Source organism: Coregonus clupeaformis, chromosome 25 (assembly GCF_020615455.1).
Source record: "Coregonus clupeaformis isolate EN_2021a chromosome 25, ASM2061545v1, whole genome shotgun sequence".
In the NCBI taxonomy this organism is placed as follows: domain Eukaryota; kingdom Metazoa; phylum Chordata; class Actinopteri; order Salmoniformes; family Salmonidae; genus Coregonus; species Coregonus clupeaformis.
In genome coordinates this window covers 27,129,102-27,143,680 of record NC_059216.1, presented here as the reverse complement: position 1 = coordinate 27,143,680, position 14,579 = coordinate 27,129,102, and the positions used below count along the sequence as shown (strand labels likewise).

Here is a 14,579-nt window from a genome sequence, read left to right as displayed (position 1 = left end):
TCCTCCACTCGTTACCTGTATTAATGGCACCTGTTTGAACTTGTTATCAGTATAAAAGACACCTGTCCACAACCTCAAACAGTCACACTCCAAACTCCACTATGGCCATGACCAAAGAGCTGTCAAAGGACACCAGAAACAAAATTGTAGACCTGCACCAGGCTGGGAAGACTGAATCTGCAATAGGTAAGCAGCTTGGTTTGAAGAAATCAACTGTGGGAGCAATTATTAGGAAATGGAAGACATACAAGACCATTGATAATCTCCCTCGATCTGGGTCTCCCACGCAAAGATCTCACCCCGTGGGGGTCAAAATGATCACAAGAACGGTGAGCAAAAATCCCAGAACCACACGGGGGGACCTAGTGAATGACCTGCAGAGAGCTGGGACCAAAGTAACAAAGCCTACAATCAGTAACACACTACGCAGGGACTCAAATTCTGCAGTGCAAGACGTGTCCCCCTGCTTAAGCCAGTACATGTCCAGGCCCGTCTGAAGTTTGCTAGAGTGCATTTGGATGATCCAGAAGAGGATTGGGAGAATGTCATATGGTCAGATGAAACCAAAATATAACTTTTGGTAAAACTCAACTTTCGTGTTTGGAGGACAAAGAATGCTGAGTTGCATCCAAAGAACACCATACCTACTGTGAAGCATGGGGGTGGGAAACATCATGCTTTGGGGCTGTTTTTCTGCAAAGGGACCAGGACGACTGATGTGTAAAGGAAAGAATGAATGGGGCCATGTATCGTAGATTTTGGTGAAAGAAAACTCCTTCCATCAGCAAGGGCATTGAAGATGAAACGTGGCTGGGTCTTTCAGCATGACAATGATCCCAAACACACCGCCGGGCAACGAAGGAGTGGCTTCGTAAGAAGCATTTCAAGGTCCTGGAGTGGCCTAGCCAGTCTCCAGATCTCAACCCCCATAGAAAATCTTTGGAGGGGTTGGAAAGTCGTGTTGCTTCCCAGCTACAGCCCCAAAACACCACTGCTCTAGAGGAGATCTGCATGGAGGAATGGGCCAAAATACCAGCAACAGTGTGTGAATACCTTGTGAAGACTTACATAAAACTTTAGAAAACGACCTGTGTCATTGCCAACAAAGGGTATATAACAAAGTATTGAGAAACTTTTGTTATTGACCAAATACTTATTTTCCACCATAATTTGCAAATAAATTCATTAAAAATCCTACAATGTGATTTTCTGGATTTTCTTTTCTCATTTTGTCTGTCATAGTTGGCGTGTACCTATGGTGAAAATTACAGGCCCCTCTCATCTTTTTAAGTGGGAGAACTTGCACAATTGGTGGCTGACTAAATACTTTTTTTCCCCACTGTAAATAGGCCCCGTTTAATTTTGTCTGGCTTCCTGTTCCAAATAAAATGGAATCGTTTTTTCTCATAGAATTTAATAAACTGTTTGCTAGGCGTAGGCAAGACCATAAGCAAATAGGTATACTGGCATAATACTAAATAATTAATCAGAGAGATTTTTCCACAAATAGACAGGTATTTACCTTTCCATGGTAGCAAGATCTTATCTATTTTTGCTAACTTTCTATTAAAATGTATTGGAGTGAGATCGTTTATTTCATTTGGGATATGTATTCCGAGTATATCCACATCACCATCAGACTATTTTATTGGTAAACTACATGGTAATGTAAACATTGTATTTTTTTTGTGATCCAATATGTAATATAGTACATTTATCATAATTTGGTTGTAATCCAGAGAGGTTAGAAAATGTATCTAGATCCTCTTGAGGCTGTGGAGGGATTGAAGTTGTGGGGGAAAAAAAAAACATGAATCATCAGCGTACAATGACACCTTTGTTTTTAAGCCCTGGATCTCTAATCCCTTGATATTATTGTTGGATCTGATTTTAATAGCTAACATTTCGATGGCCATAATAAATAGATATGCCGATAGTGGACAACCTTGTTTTACTCCTCTTGACAGTTTAAAACTTTCTGATAAATAGCCATTATTTACTATTTTACACATGAGATTCTTCAAAATTGAAATGCTCCAGGCATTTATATATAAACTCCATCAAATGCCTTTTGAAAGTCTGCTATGAATAGCAGGGCTGGATTCCCAGATTTTTCATAGTGTTCTATTGTTTCCAGTACTTGCCTTATATTATCTCCAATGTATCGTCCATGTAAAAAACATGTCTAATTAGAATGAATAATGTCCGACAATACCTTTTTTTATTCTATGCACTATACATTTTGCTAGAATTGAAGTGTAAGGGGCCTCCAATTTTTTAAATGGACTGGATCTTTATATTTCCCACTTGTATCCTGTTTCAGTAATAATGAAATCAGACCTTCTTCTTGAGTGTCTGATAATCTACCATTTACATAGGAGTGGTTAAAACATGCTATAATAACGGTCCTCTGAGTATATCAAAAAAGGTTTGGTATACCTCGACTGGTATGCCATCCAACGCTGGAGTTTTCCCGGGCTTAAAGTATTTAATTGCATCCAGAAGTTCCTCCTCTGTAATTTCACCTTCACATGAGTCTTTCTGTATGGCTGTTAATTTTACATTATCAATAGAAAAAAAATCCCTACAATTAGCTTCAGTGAGAGGAGATGGAGGTGACTGAAACCAAAACATATGCTTAAAGTACTTTGCTTCTCTTGATATAATCTATTGTTAATGCCCAATGTGATCACTAGGCTGACTTTGTTCTCTGCGTCTTCAAGCGTCCACAGCAGACTGATCCTAGACCAGTGTGTTACCTGTGCTGTGTGTTTTGAGAAGTGGCTCCAATGTTCCAGACCCTGTTCTCAGGTCAGTTTTGTGTGTTTCAGGCCCTCAGTTCGGGGTTGCAGAACCGCAGTCCAAAGCCAGGCCCAGTGGCCCAAGAGCAGGAGCTGGGATACTTCCTGGAGACTGGACTTCAGAGGGCACATGTCATCCACTTCAAAAACGGGTAAGAGAGAGAGAGAGGGCATGTTTGTGTGTGTGTGTGTGTGGAATACTTCTACACTGACATCTAGGCTGGTAATAATAATTATCACTAACCCACTGTGTGTGTTGCTCCTCCACTGTCACTCTTCCCTGCTCTCTGCTCCACACTCTTTCCTCCAATCCAAGGGTCTGTTTGTCTCAGGACAGATAGTAGGTATTCCTCCTCTCCTCTCTGCCCTAGAATAGCACAGTGTGTGGGTTACAATCCCCCCCAATAGAGATGAATCCCCTTGTAGGACCATAGAGACTCAGGTTGACTTGCAGCTCAAAGCCAATGATGCTAAGCCTCAAGCCTGCCTGAAGAAGAGTGATTGGACTCAACAGGCCCTATGGCTTAAACATGGGATTTAAGACAGGGTGGGATGGAGCCTGAAGTCCATAGCTGCTGTGGTTTGATCTAGTTAGCCATAGTTTGGTACCTGCCGGCAAGCTCCCCTGTAGGTTAGAGCAGTAGCGTGTGTGTGACTAGCTAGATCTGTTGATATGGAAGTAATGCTCCTAGGATGTGGTGGTAAAGCTCTGTGTGTTTGTGTGTGTGTGCTGGCTGTGTTTCAATCAGGATGATGACCTCCTCCCTCTCGTAGCCCCGCCCCCATACTGACATCATGACCTCCACTATCCCAGCATGCTTAGAGCTCATCTCACAACCATACCTAGGTTGCATCCTAAATGGCCAAGAGCCTATAGGGCTCTGGACAAAAGTAATGCACTTGATAGAGAAAATTGTGCCATTTAGTATGCACACCTTTTCTTAAACCTTTTCTTAATCGCTCCTTTTACTATTGTTCAATTCCCATACATTAATTATTTATCTCTCATGGAAGTTATGCGGAACTTGATCTTCTCATTTTAATACAGCTACATATTAAATCCACCATTAAATTATCCTCAAGCACCCATCCTTACCACAGTCTGCCTGGAAAACACTTGGTGTGTCCCAAAGGGCACACTATACCCTATATAGTGCACTACTTTTGATGAGGGCCCATAGGGCTCTGGTCTAAAGTAGTGCACTATATAGGGAATAGGGTGCCATTTGGTACACAATATAGGGAATAGTGTGCCATTTGGTACACAATATAGGGAATAGGGTGCCATTTGGTATACACCCAATGTTATAAAGCAAGGTCGATTTTTCACTTGGAAAATAGAGGAAACTGCTTCCCACTTCAAAGCAAGAGAGAAGAGATAAAAAGAAAAGGCTGCTGCAGAAGCTAATAGTTAATAGATGATGCAACATGGTGTCTCTTTCATGTCGAAAGCGTCATATCTTCACCTACACTCAGCCTCCCCCTCCACACAGCTCTCTCTCGCTCACTCTCACTAATAAAACAACATAGGACATACACACACACACACTGGTATAGTGGTGGAAAGACATATACACCACACACACACTGGTATAGTGGTGGAAAGACATATACACCACATACACAGTTTACACACACTTCCCACAGCATTTCAAGTGGGAAGGTGCTTTTCCTGTCATCGAATGCCAACGCTAAAAAGGGAACGTCTTCAGTAAATAGCCAGCTGCATACATGGCTAATGTGTAAACTGTGAATAGCGGTAATTTTCTGTGGCTAAGGGTGTCTTCTAAGCTCATGAATAATGCAGTAGCATTCCTGCCTGTGAATCTCGTGCTGCTCTCTCTGCTCATATATGTTTGAGGATCCAAATAAAAACAAATCTTACAGCATTTTTTATTATCATTATTTTCCCTCTTTGTAAAGTGGTCAAGCATGGTTGTAGTATATGAGGAGGATGTCTTTTGTACTGGGCATGGCCCAAGGCAATTCTTCATACTATGCCTTTAATAATATGTCTTCATAACAATATGCCTTTATTGAAGTGTCATGTTAAATAGAACAGATAAAAAAGAAAAAATCTGACGCATTTGGGCATCTTGGCCTTAGTCAGGGAGTGATTTCTGATTTCCTACAGAGGAAAAGGTTTGGTTGGTTGGATAAGAGTCTGTCTAGCGTACAAATGAACTAACTGGATGGATGCAAGGGTTGCGTCCCAAATGGTACCCTAGTTCTATATAGTGCACTACGTTCGACCATAGGCCAAAATCAAAATTAGTGCACTACATGGGGAATAGGTTGCCATTTTGGACAAATACATGGTCTGTGCTTCCTCACTTCTTATTAGCAAATCAAGTCTTAGAATGCTGCAGTCATGCAATTACTCCCCCACACACACACACACAGATTCCTTCCTGCCTATCTCTTTACTGTCAGTGCTGTATTGATTTGAGCTGATTTATGAAAATGAGGCCTGACAGCAAATACGCATTACGCCTTTGACGCCCTCATTTGCCACCACGTTACACACACACACACACACACACACACACACACACACACACACACACATAAGCCACCAAGGATTCTGATGTACTCCCATGTAATGAACACCCGCGCCAAGCATACCAATGAAAGACCGCAAAACCTACCCACCATGTTAACACACACTATAAGAAATTGCCTAGTTTACTCATGACACACACACACATACAAAGACAATCGACCAAAACCAAAGCTAGCTTAGCGTCTGTACATTACACTTTTTCAGAAGTGTACATTGGGGTTCTAGTGTGAGCGGTGGTCAAGCTGTCGGTTAGCTCTACAGAGATGTGACATGGCAGTCACTAAGTGAAGCTGACACTTTGCTCTCTCTCCCCCACCATCACCCGCCTGTTCACCACACATTTAGATGGAGCTATTTATTCAGCATTTTTCTGCTTCTATTTGCACTTCCTCCTCCGTAGCCTGGGGCTGTATTCTGTTTTCCTACCCTCCTCTCTTCTCCCTGGTCATTGGGACAGGAAGATAGGGGGAGGAGCCACTTGGAACTGGGCCGTTCTCTCGTCTGGTGTTACCGGGCAGTTTAGCACTCGGAGCTGAACCCTAGTCAGCAGCTCTCCAAAGTTAGTGTGACTCATCGATAACACAACAAATGCTCACGTGCACATAAGATACTTTCTTGCGTGACGAACATAAACACATCACCATCCCATGATGGTGTGATGCAGTCAGATAATGCATGTGAAAGGTGTGTGCTTGTGCGTGTGTGTGTTGTCAGTTCAGTGGGGGAGTGTTAGCTGAGTAGGTGTGTCAACATTGCAGTGTGTCTGATCCATAGAGAAGTGTTGAGCCATGGTATTGACACCTCCCATCAACTGACTCCCTCACACACTAATGACCATACCAGCTCAGTGACACACAAGCACACACACTGATATGCGCATATTCACTGTTATTTATAGGAAATCTATGTTTGTAAAGGTCTATAATTCTGAGGACAGAGATTTTCTCAGAATAATCTATTTTCAGCATGGTCTGTATTCGGTATGGGTACAATATTTACATTTTTAGTCATTTAGCAGACGCTCTTATCCAGAGCGACTTACAGTTAGCGAGTGCATACATCATTTCATACTGGCCCCCCGTGGGAGTCGAACCCACAACCCTGGTGTTGCAAGTGCCGTGCTCTACCAACTGAGCTACACGGGACAATATGTATCCACACTATCACTACTATATATAATATGTATCCACACTATCACTACTATATATAATATGTATCCACACTATCACTACTTTATATAATCTGTATCCACACTATCACTACTATATATAATATGTATCCACACTATCACTACTATATATAATCTGTATCCACACTATCACTACTATATATAATCTGTATCCACACTATCACTACTATATATAATCTGTATCCACACTATCACTACTATATACACTGCTCAAAAAAATAAAGGGAACACTTAAACAACACAATGTAACTCCAAGTCAATCACACTTCTGTGAAATCAAACTGTCCACTTAGGAAGCAACACTGATTGACAATACATTTCACATGCTGTTGTGCAAATGGCATAGACAACAGGTGGAAAGTATAGGCAATTAGCAAGACACCCCCAATAAAGGACTGGTTTTGCAGGTGGTGAACACAGACCACTTCTCAGTTCCTATGCTTCCTGGCTGATGTTTTGGTCACTTTTGAATGCTGGCGGTGCTTTCACTCTAGTGGTAGCATGAGACTGAGTCTACAACCCACACAAGTGGCTCAGGTAGTGCAGCTCATCCAGGATGGCACATCAATGCGAGCTGTGGCAAGAAGGTTTGCTGTGTCTGTCAGCGTAGTGTCCAGAGCATGGAGGCGCTACCAGGAGACAGGCCAGTACATCAGGAGACGTGGAGGAGGCCGTAGGGAGGGCAAACAAACCCAGCAGCAGGACTGCTACCTCCGCCTTTGTGCAAGGAGGAGCAGGAGGAGCACTGCCAGAGCCCTGCAAAATGACCTCCAGCAGGCCACAAATGTGCATGTGTCTGCTCAAAAGGTCAGAAACAGACTCCATGAGGGTGGTATGAGGGCCCGACGTCCACAGGTGGGGGTTGTGCTTACAGCCCAACACCGTGCAGGACGTTTGGCATTTGCCAGAGAACACCAAGATTGGCAAATTCGCCACTGGCGCCCTGTGCTCTTCACAGATGAAAGCAGGTTCACATGTGACAGACGTGACAGAGTCTGGAGACGCCGTGGAGAACGTTCTGCTGCCTGAAACATCCTCCAGCATGACCGGTTTGGCGGTGGGTCAGTCATGGTGTGGGGTGGCATTTCTTTGGGGGGCTGCACAGCCCTCCATGTGCTCGCCAGAGGTAGCCTGACTGCCATTAGGTACCGAGATGAGATCCTCAGACCCCTTGTGAGACCATATGCTGGTGCGGTTGGCCCTGGGTTCCTCCTAATGCAAGACAATGCTAGACCTCATGTGGCTGGAGTGTGTCAGCAGTTCCTGCAAGAGGAAGGCATTGATGCTATGGACTGGCCCGCCCGTTCCCCAGACCTGAATCCAATTGAGCACATCTGGGACATCATGTCTCACTCCATCCACCAACGCCACGTTGCACCACAGACTGTCCAGGAGTTGGCGGATGCTTTAGTCCAGGTCTGGGAGGAGATCCCTCAGGAGACCATCCGCCACCTCATCAGGAGCATGCCCAGGCGTTGTAGGGAGGTCATACAGGCACGTGGAGGCCACACACACTACTGAGCCTCATTTTGACTTGTTTTAAGGACATTACATCAAAGTTGGATCAGCCTGTAGTGTGGTTTTACACTTTAATTTTGAGGGTGACTCCAAATCCAGACCTCCATGGGTTGATACATTTGATTTCCATTGATAATTTTTGTGTGATTTTGTTGTCAGAACATTAAACTATGTAAAGAAAAAAGTATTTAATAAGATTATTTCATTCATTCAGATCTAGGATGTGTTATTTTAGTGTTCCCTTTATTTTTTTGAGCAGTGTATAATCTGTATCCACACTATCACCACTATATATCATCTGTATCTACTATCAGTGCTTTGAAAAAGTATTTGCCCCCTTTCTAGTTTTCTGTACTTTTACATATTTTTTTATACTGAATGTTATCAGATCTTCAACGAAAACCTAATATTAGATAAAGGGAACCTAAGTGAACAAATAACACAAAAATTACATACTTATATCATTTATTTCATAAACAAAGTTATGCAACACCCAATGCCTCTGTGTGAAAAGTAATTGACCCCTTACACTCAATAACTGGTTGTGCCACCTTTAGCTACAATGACGCCAACCAAACGCTTCCTGTAGTTGTTGATAAGTCTGTCACATCGCTATGGAGGAATATTGGTGTAAGGTTCTTAGTGTGGAATGCAGTGTTTGGTTTTCGCCAGGCATAATAGGACCCATGTCATCCAAAAAGTTATACTTTTGACTCATCTGTCCATAGAAAATTCTTCCAAGAGTTTTGATGATCATCCAGGTCCTTCCAGGTGCTTTTTGGCAAACTTGAGTCAACTTTTTGGACGAGATGGGTCCCATTTATGTCTGGCGAAAACCAAACACTGCATTCCACAGTAAGAACCTCATACCAACAGTCAAGCATGCTGGTGGTAGAGTGATGGCTTGAGGATGCTTTGCTGCCTCAGGACCTGTACAACTTGCCTTAATAGAAGGAACCATGAATTATGCTCTGTATCAGAGAATTCTACAGGAGAATGTCAGGCATCCGTCTGTGAGTCTGAAACTGAAGCGCAGCTGGGTCATGCAGCAAGACAATGGTCCAAAACACACAATCAAGTCTACATGAAAATGGTTAAAAAGTAACACATTTGAAGTTATGTAATGGCCTAGTCAAAGTCCAGACCTATTCCCATTTGAGATGTTGTGGCAGGACTTGAAACGAGCCGTTCATGCTTGAAAACCCACAAATGTTGCTGAGTTAAAGCAGTTCTACATGCAAGAGTGGGCCAAAATTCCTCCACAGCGATGTGAGAGACTGATCAACAACTAGGAAGCATTTGGTTGCAGACATTGCAGCTAAAGGTGGCACAACCAGTTAGTGAGTGTAAGGGGGCAATTACTTTTTCACAAAGGGAATTGGGTGTTGCATAACTTTTTTAATTAAATAAATAAAATAAGTATAACTTTTTTTGTTATTTGTAAACTCAGGTTCCCTTTATCTAATATGAAATTTTGGTTGAAGATCTGATAACATTCAGTATCAAAAATAGAGAAAATCAGAAAGGAGCAAATACTTTTCACGGCACTGTATATCATCTGTATCTACTATCACCACTACATATCATCTGTATCTACTATCACCACTACATATCATCTGTATCTACTATCACCACTACATATCATCGGTATCTACTATCACCACTACATATCATCTGTATCTACTATCACCACTACATATCATCTGTATCTACTATCACCACTACATATCATCTGTATCTACTATCACCACTACATATCATCTGTATCTACTATCACCACTATATATCATCTGTATCTACTATCACCACTATATATAATCTGTGGCCTCAGATGATGACATAATGATATTTGTTGTTGCCGCAGTAATCTGACCCGGGGAGTGGGCCGCTTCCGGGAGATCCTCCGAGCTGTAGAGACCAGGACCACACAGAACCTACGAATGGTGGGTACTAGTGTGTGTCTGTGTGCAGTGTTCCTCCGTGTGTGTGTGCCTGTATGTGTGTGAGTGTGTGCTTGCCCGCACGTGCACCCCTGTGCTGTAACACTGTATATGTGTATGTGTTTCCCTTTGTAGACCATAGCGCGACAGCTAGCAGAGATCCTGCTGAGGGGGATGTGTGAGCAGAGCTACTGGAGTCCTCTGGAGGACCCTCCCAGCCAGTCCCCCCTGGACGACCCTCTACTACGCCAGGGAGCCCCCTACACCAAGGACTACGCCCTCAGCCGCAGGCCACGTGTCTACTCCGGAGAGAAGTACGGACCAACCTCTGTCTGTCTACTGTCTCTCTCTTTCTCTTTTCTTCTCTCTCTCTCTCTCGCTCGCTCTGGCTGTCTTTTTCACTACTGTGTTGCATTAGAAAGCCCTTTCCAGACTTTAATTGATACTCTCATAATACTAGCCTGTGTACAGACAACACAATCCATGTGTGTATCTACATTGGCAAAATCTGACACTCCTAGGCAGCTTACGTACACATGAATATCCCATGTTACGCTGGCTTGTAAACCAAGCTGAGCTGACTGTGGTGGTTTTCAGGCACTGTCTCTACAATCGGTTGCTAACTATCTCTCCCTCTGTTTCTCTATTGCCCTCTCTTTCCCTCTTGCCTCTTGCCCCTCTCTCTCTCCTCAGTCTGTTTTGTCCACAGGAAAACACAGAAGAGGCTCTGCTCCTGTTGCTGATCAGTGAATCTATGGTAAGTCTACATACACACCTTTTATCCCTCTATCCTGGCAGGTTGATTCATCTTTCAGGTCACACACTTTTTCAACAATAAAACAGAACTCCCTTTGTTCTAATGTTGATGCATTCAAAGTTAATTTATTTTTTCTCTCAGTCACACCAACTGTTTAATTCAGTAGAGTTTCCTCATCACACTCCAAAGGCAAGGCAAAGCAATGCATTGAAGTCCATGTTTGGAAGCCCTACTTTTCATATTTTTTTCCTTTGGTCCATTAGTTAAAAGGGTGTTAGATTTCCATGCTGTTAGTTTTTCCCTTCTAATGGGTGCTTTTAAAATCAGGGGCCCCAATCATCCTGTTTTCTGCCCAGTCAAACACAACACTCGTCTTTCTACTCTTCTCCTCACCACACACACACACCACATGTTTTACTATCCTTGTGGGGACCTAAAATTGATTTCCATCCTATTTTTCCTAACCCTAAACCTCATCCTCTAAATCTAACTTCTAATTCTAACCCTAACCCCTAAGCTTAAAATAGCGTTTGTCCTCGTCAGATAATTTTCCTTGTTTACTATCCTTGTAGGGATTTCTGTTACCCCCCCATTATGATGTGTGTGTGTGTTCTCCATGCAGGCCAACAGAGATGCGGTGCTGAGCAGGATTCCGGAGCACAACAGTGACCGTATCATCAGTCTGCAGAGTGCCTCTGTGGTCTACGACTTGCTGACCATCGCCCTGGGCCGACGGGGACAGTACGAGATGCTCTCTGAGGTGAGGACACACATACAGTGCATTCGGAAAGTATTCAGACCCCTTGACTTTTTCCACATTTTGTTACGTTACAGCCTTATTCTAAAATGGATTAAATACATATTGTTCCTCATCAATCTACACACAATACCCCATAATGACAAAATGAAAAACATTTTGTTGGTGAAAGTTTGGCAGTGCATTTCATGAGCAAAAACTTAGCTATGAGTTCGAAGGAATTGTCTGTAGAGCTCCGAGACAGGATTATGTCGAGGCACAGATCTGGGGAAGGGTACCAAAAAAATTCTGCAGCATTGAAGGTCCCAAAGAACACAGTGGCCTCCATTATTCTTAAATGGAAGAAGTGTGGAACCACCAATACTCTTCCTAGAGCTGGCTGCCTGGCCAAACTGAGCAATAGGGGGAGAAGGGCCTTGGTCAGGGAGGTGACAAAGAACCCGATGGTCATTCTGACAGAGCTCCAGAGTTCCTCTGTGGAGATGGGAGAACCTTCCAGAAGGACAACCATTTCTGCAGCACTTCACCAATCAGGCCTTTATTGTAGAGTGGCCAGACGGAAGCCACTCCTCAGTAAAAGGCTCACGACAGCCCGCTTGGAAAGGCACCTAAAGGACTCTCAGATCATGAGAAACAAGATTCTCTGGTCTGATGAAACCAAGATTAAACTCTTTGGCCTGAATGCCTAGCGTCAAGTCTGGAGGAAACCTGGCACCATCCCTACGGTGGAGCATGGTGGTGGCAGCATCATGCTGTGGGGATGTTTTTCAGCGGCAGGGACTGGGAGACTAGTCAGGATCGAGGGAAAGATGAACGGAGCAAAGTACAGAAAGATCCTTGATGAAAACCTGCTCCAGAGCGCTCAGATTGGGGCGGAGGTTCACCTTCCAACAGGACAACAACCCTAAGCACACAGCCAAGACAACACAGGAGTAGCTTCAGGACAAGTCTCTGAATGTCCTTGAATGGCCCAGTCAGAGCCCGGACTTGAACCCGATTGAACATCTCTGGAGAGACCTGAAAATAGCTGTGCAGTGACGCTCCCCCATCAAACCTGACAGAGCTTGAGAGGATCTGCAGAGAAGAATGGGAGAAACTCTCCAAATACAGGTGTGCCAAGCTTGTAGTGTCATACCCAAGAAGACTTGAGGCTGTAATTTCTGCCAAAGGTGCTTCAACAAAGTACTGAGTAAAGGGTCTGAATACTTATGTAAATATGATATTTCAGTTTTGTATTTTTATTAATACATTTTAAAACCTGTTTTTGCTTTGTCATTATGGGGTATTGTGTGTAGATTGATGAGGGGAAAAAAACAATTTAATAAATTTTAGAATAAGGCTGTAACGTAACAAAATGTGGAAAAAGTCAAGGGGTTTGAATACTTTCTGAATGCACTGTATATATACACACACACACACACACTTATCCCACACTTATACACACCTATCCCCTAACCGCCCCATCAGTAACCGTGGGAACACTTGAAAAGGCCCACAGGGACCAATCACGGCCTATAGTTGCCCCGTTGCCCTGGAAACCTTAGCTGGCACTCTTCGTTTACCGTGTCTCTGGAACCAGTAGCCGGAAGCCGTCCTGGGGTCCGGTCGATGGCTGAATGGATCTAATCTCATTGATCTGAAGGCCCTCTGAAGTCCATCCCTCCATCCCCCAGCGCTGCTCTCTCTCTCTCTCTCTCTCTCTCTTACTGAACAAGAGATAAAGCACTCACTGCAGGAACTCAAAGACACTGCTACAGTTACTGCAGTCATCAGAAACACTAGTCCAAAACACTTTTTAAAAAACCTTTCTTTCTCCTTGAGAGATAGAATTGTGTTGATCAAGGTTGTGAAAGCAGAGAAAGCCAATGGTTTGGCTTGTGAATACAACAAGCAGCCTGAGGGAGTATTTTGTGCCAAGGCTCTGTAAACTATGGTCTTGAATTATCAACATTGTGTTGTCTGTCTCTGTCTGTGTTACCCCTGTGTCTTAAAATGCTGCTCTTACTTAGTAATCTGCCTGTACTGAAACAGGCGGATGTTTGCTTGTCTTTCTCTGTCCTCAGGCTTTCCTAAGTGTGTGTGTGTTACACGGCCTTTTAATCTGCCTTTGATTGTTCTGCCTGGGCCACCCTGCCACCCTGTTCAATTAAAGCTCTTTGTCTGTGATTAGTCCATGAGAGAAAGACAGAGAAAAGCTCTTTATTTCAATGGATTCTTGCAGCTATTACTTTATGGACCAACTTATTAGACGGTAGGACTTCACTTGGGAGGTGTTGGCAGGAAGTGGCGGAGCATTGTAATTGGTTCTCGGTTGGAGCTGTGAGCCACTGATTGGATCTGAGGGTTGATCTAAATATGTCTCCCTGCCTGGCACTTAGCCTTGTTCCTCGAGGTGATGGAGTTTTTAACGTGTGAAGAAAGGAAGGCGTTGCTTCTGCTTAGCACACTCTGGTGTCATTCTCCGCTCTGCTGTCTGCTCGGCTCACAACTAAGAACTCCTAGCTCTCCCGTTGTAATTTAAGGCTCCAAAGGCTGTTCAAATAAAGCCTTTTGTGGGTTTGACTTAGAAACCCTCAAATGTATTTATTTGACCAAACAGGAAATTATGTGGTTTTCCTGAGTAATGTTGAATTCAGGTATTTCCCTATTTTAATTGACATGTAAATGTGATATCAAGTGAGTGTTATTGACCTCTGACCTTTGTCTTGCGTCGGCAGTGTCTAGAGAGGGCCATGAAGTTTGCCTTTGAGGAGTTCCATCTCTGGTACCAGTTGGCCCTTTCACTGATGGCTGCAGGGAAGGTAAGTCTGACATCACTATTGTGACGTCATGCATATTTCATTTATGTACAGCGTTACTCTGTGCTTCACCGTGTGTGTGTGTGGTGTGTGTGCGTGTGTGTGTGCAGTCGGCCCGGGCGGTAAAGGTACTGAAGGAGTGTATCCGTCTGAAGCCGGACGACCCAACCATTCCCCTGCTAGCCGTCAAGCTGTGCATCGGAGCACTCCATTGGGTGAGCGACAACAACAAGCCCAGCAATGGCCCTCACATATC

At 43.7% G+C, this 14,579-nt stretch overlaps 1 protein-coding gene across 1 annotated transcript in view; it reads left to right on the top strand.

The window, feature by feature from the left end:
- The window catches only part of LOC121539478 (tetratricopeptide repeat protein 7B), a 64,052-nt gene that overhangs the window by 22,667 nt on the left and 26,806 nt on the right, over positions 1-14,579 (top strand). Inside the window, exons 5-11 of the mRNA XM_041848000.2 lie at positions 2,832-2,953; positions 9,936-10,014; positions 10,147-10,325; positions 10,705-10,768; positions 11,391-11,528; positions 14,243-14,326; positions 14,434-14,538. Of these exons, the coding sequence (XP_041703934.1) occupies positions 2,832-2,953; positions 9,936-10,014; positions 10,147-10,325; positions 10,705-10,768; positions 11,391-11,528; positions 14,243-14,326; positions 14,434-14,538 (771 nt within the window). The remainder of the gene's footprint in view (positions 1-2,831; positions 2,954-9,935; positions 10,015-10,146; positions 10,326-10,704; positions 10,769-11,390; positions 11,529-14,242; positions 14,327-14,433; positions 14,539-14,579) is intronic.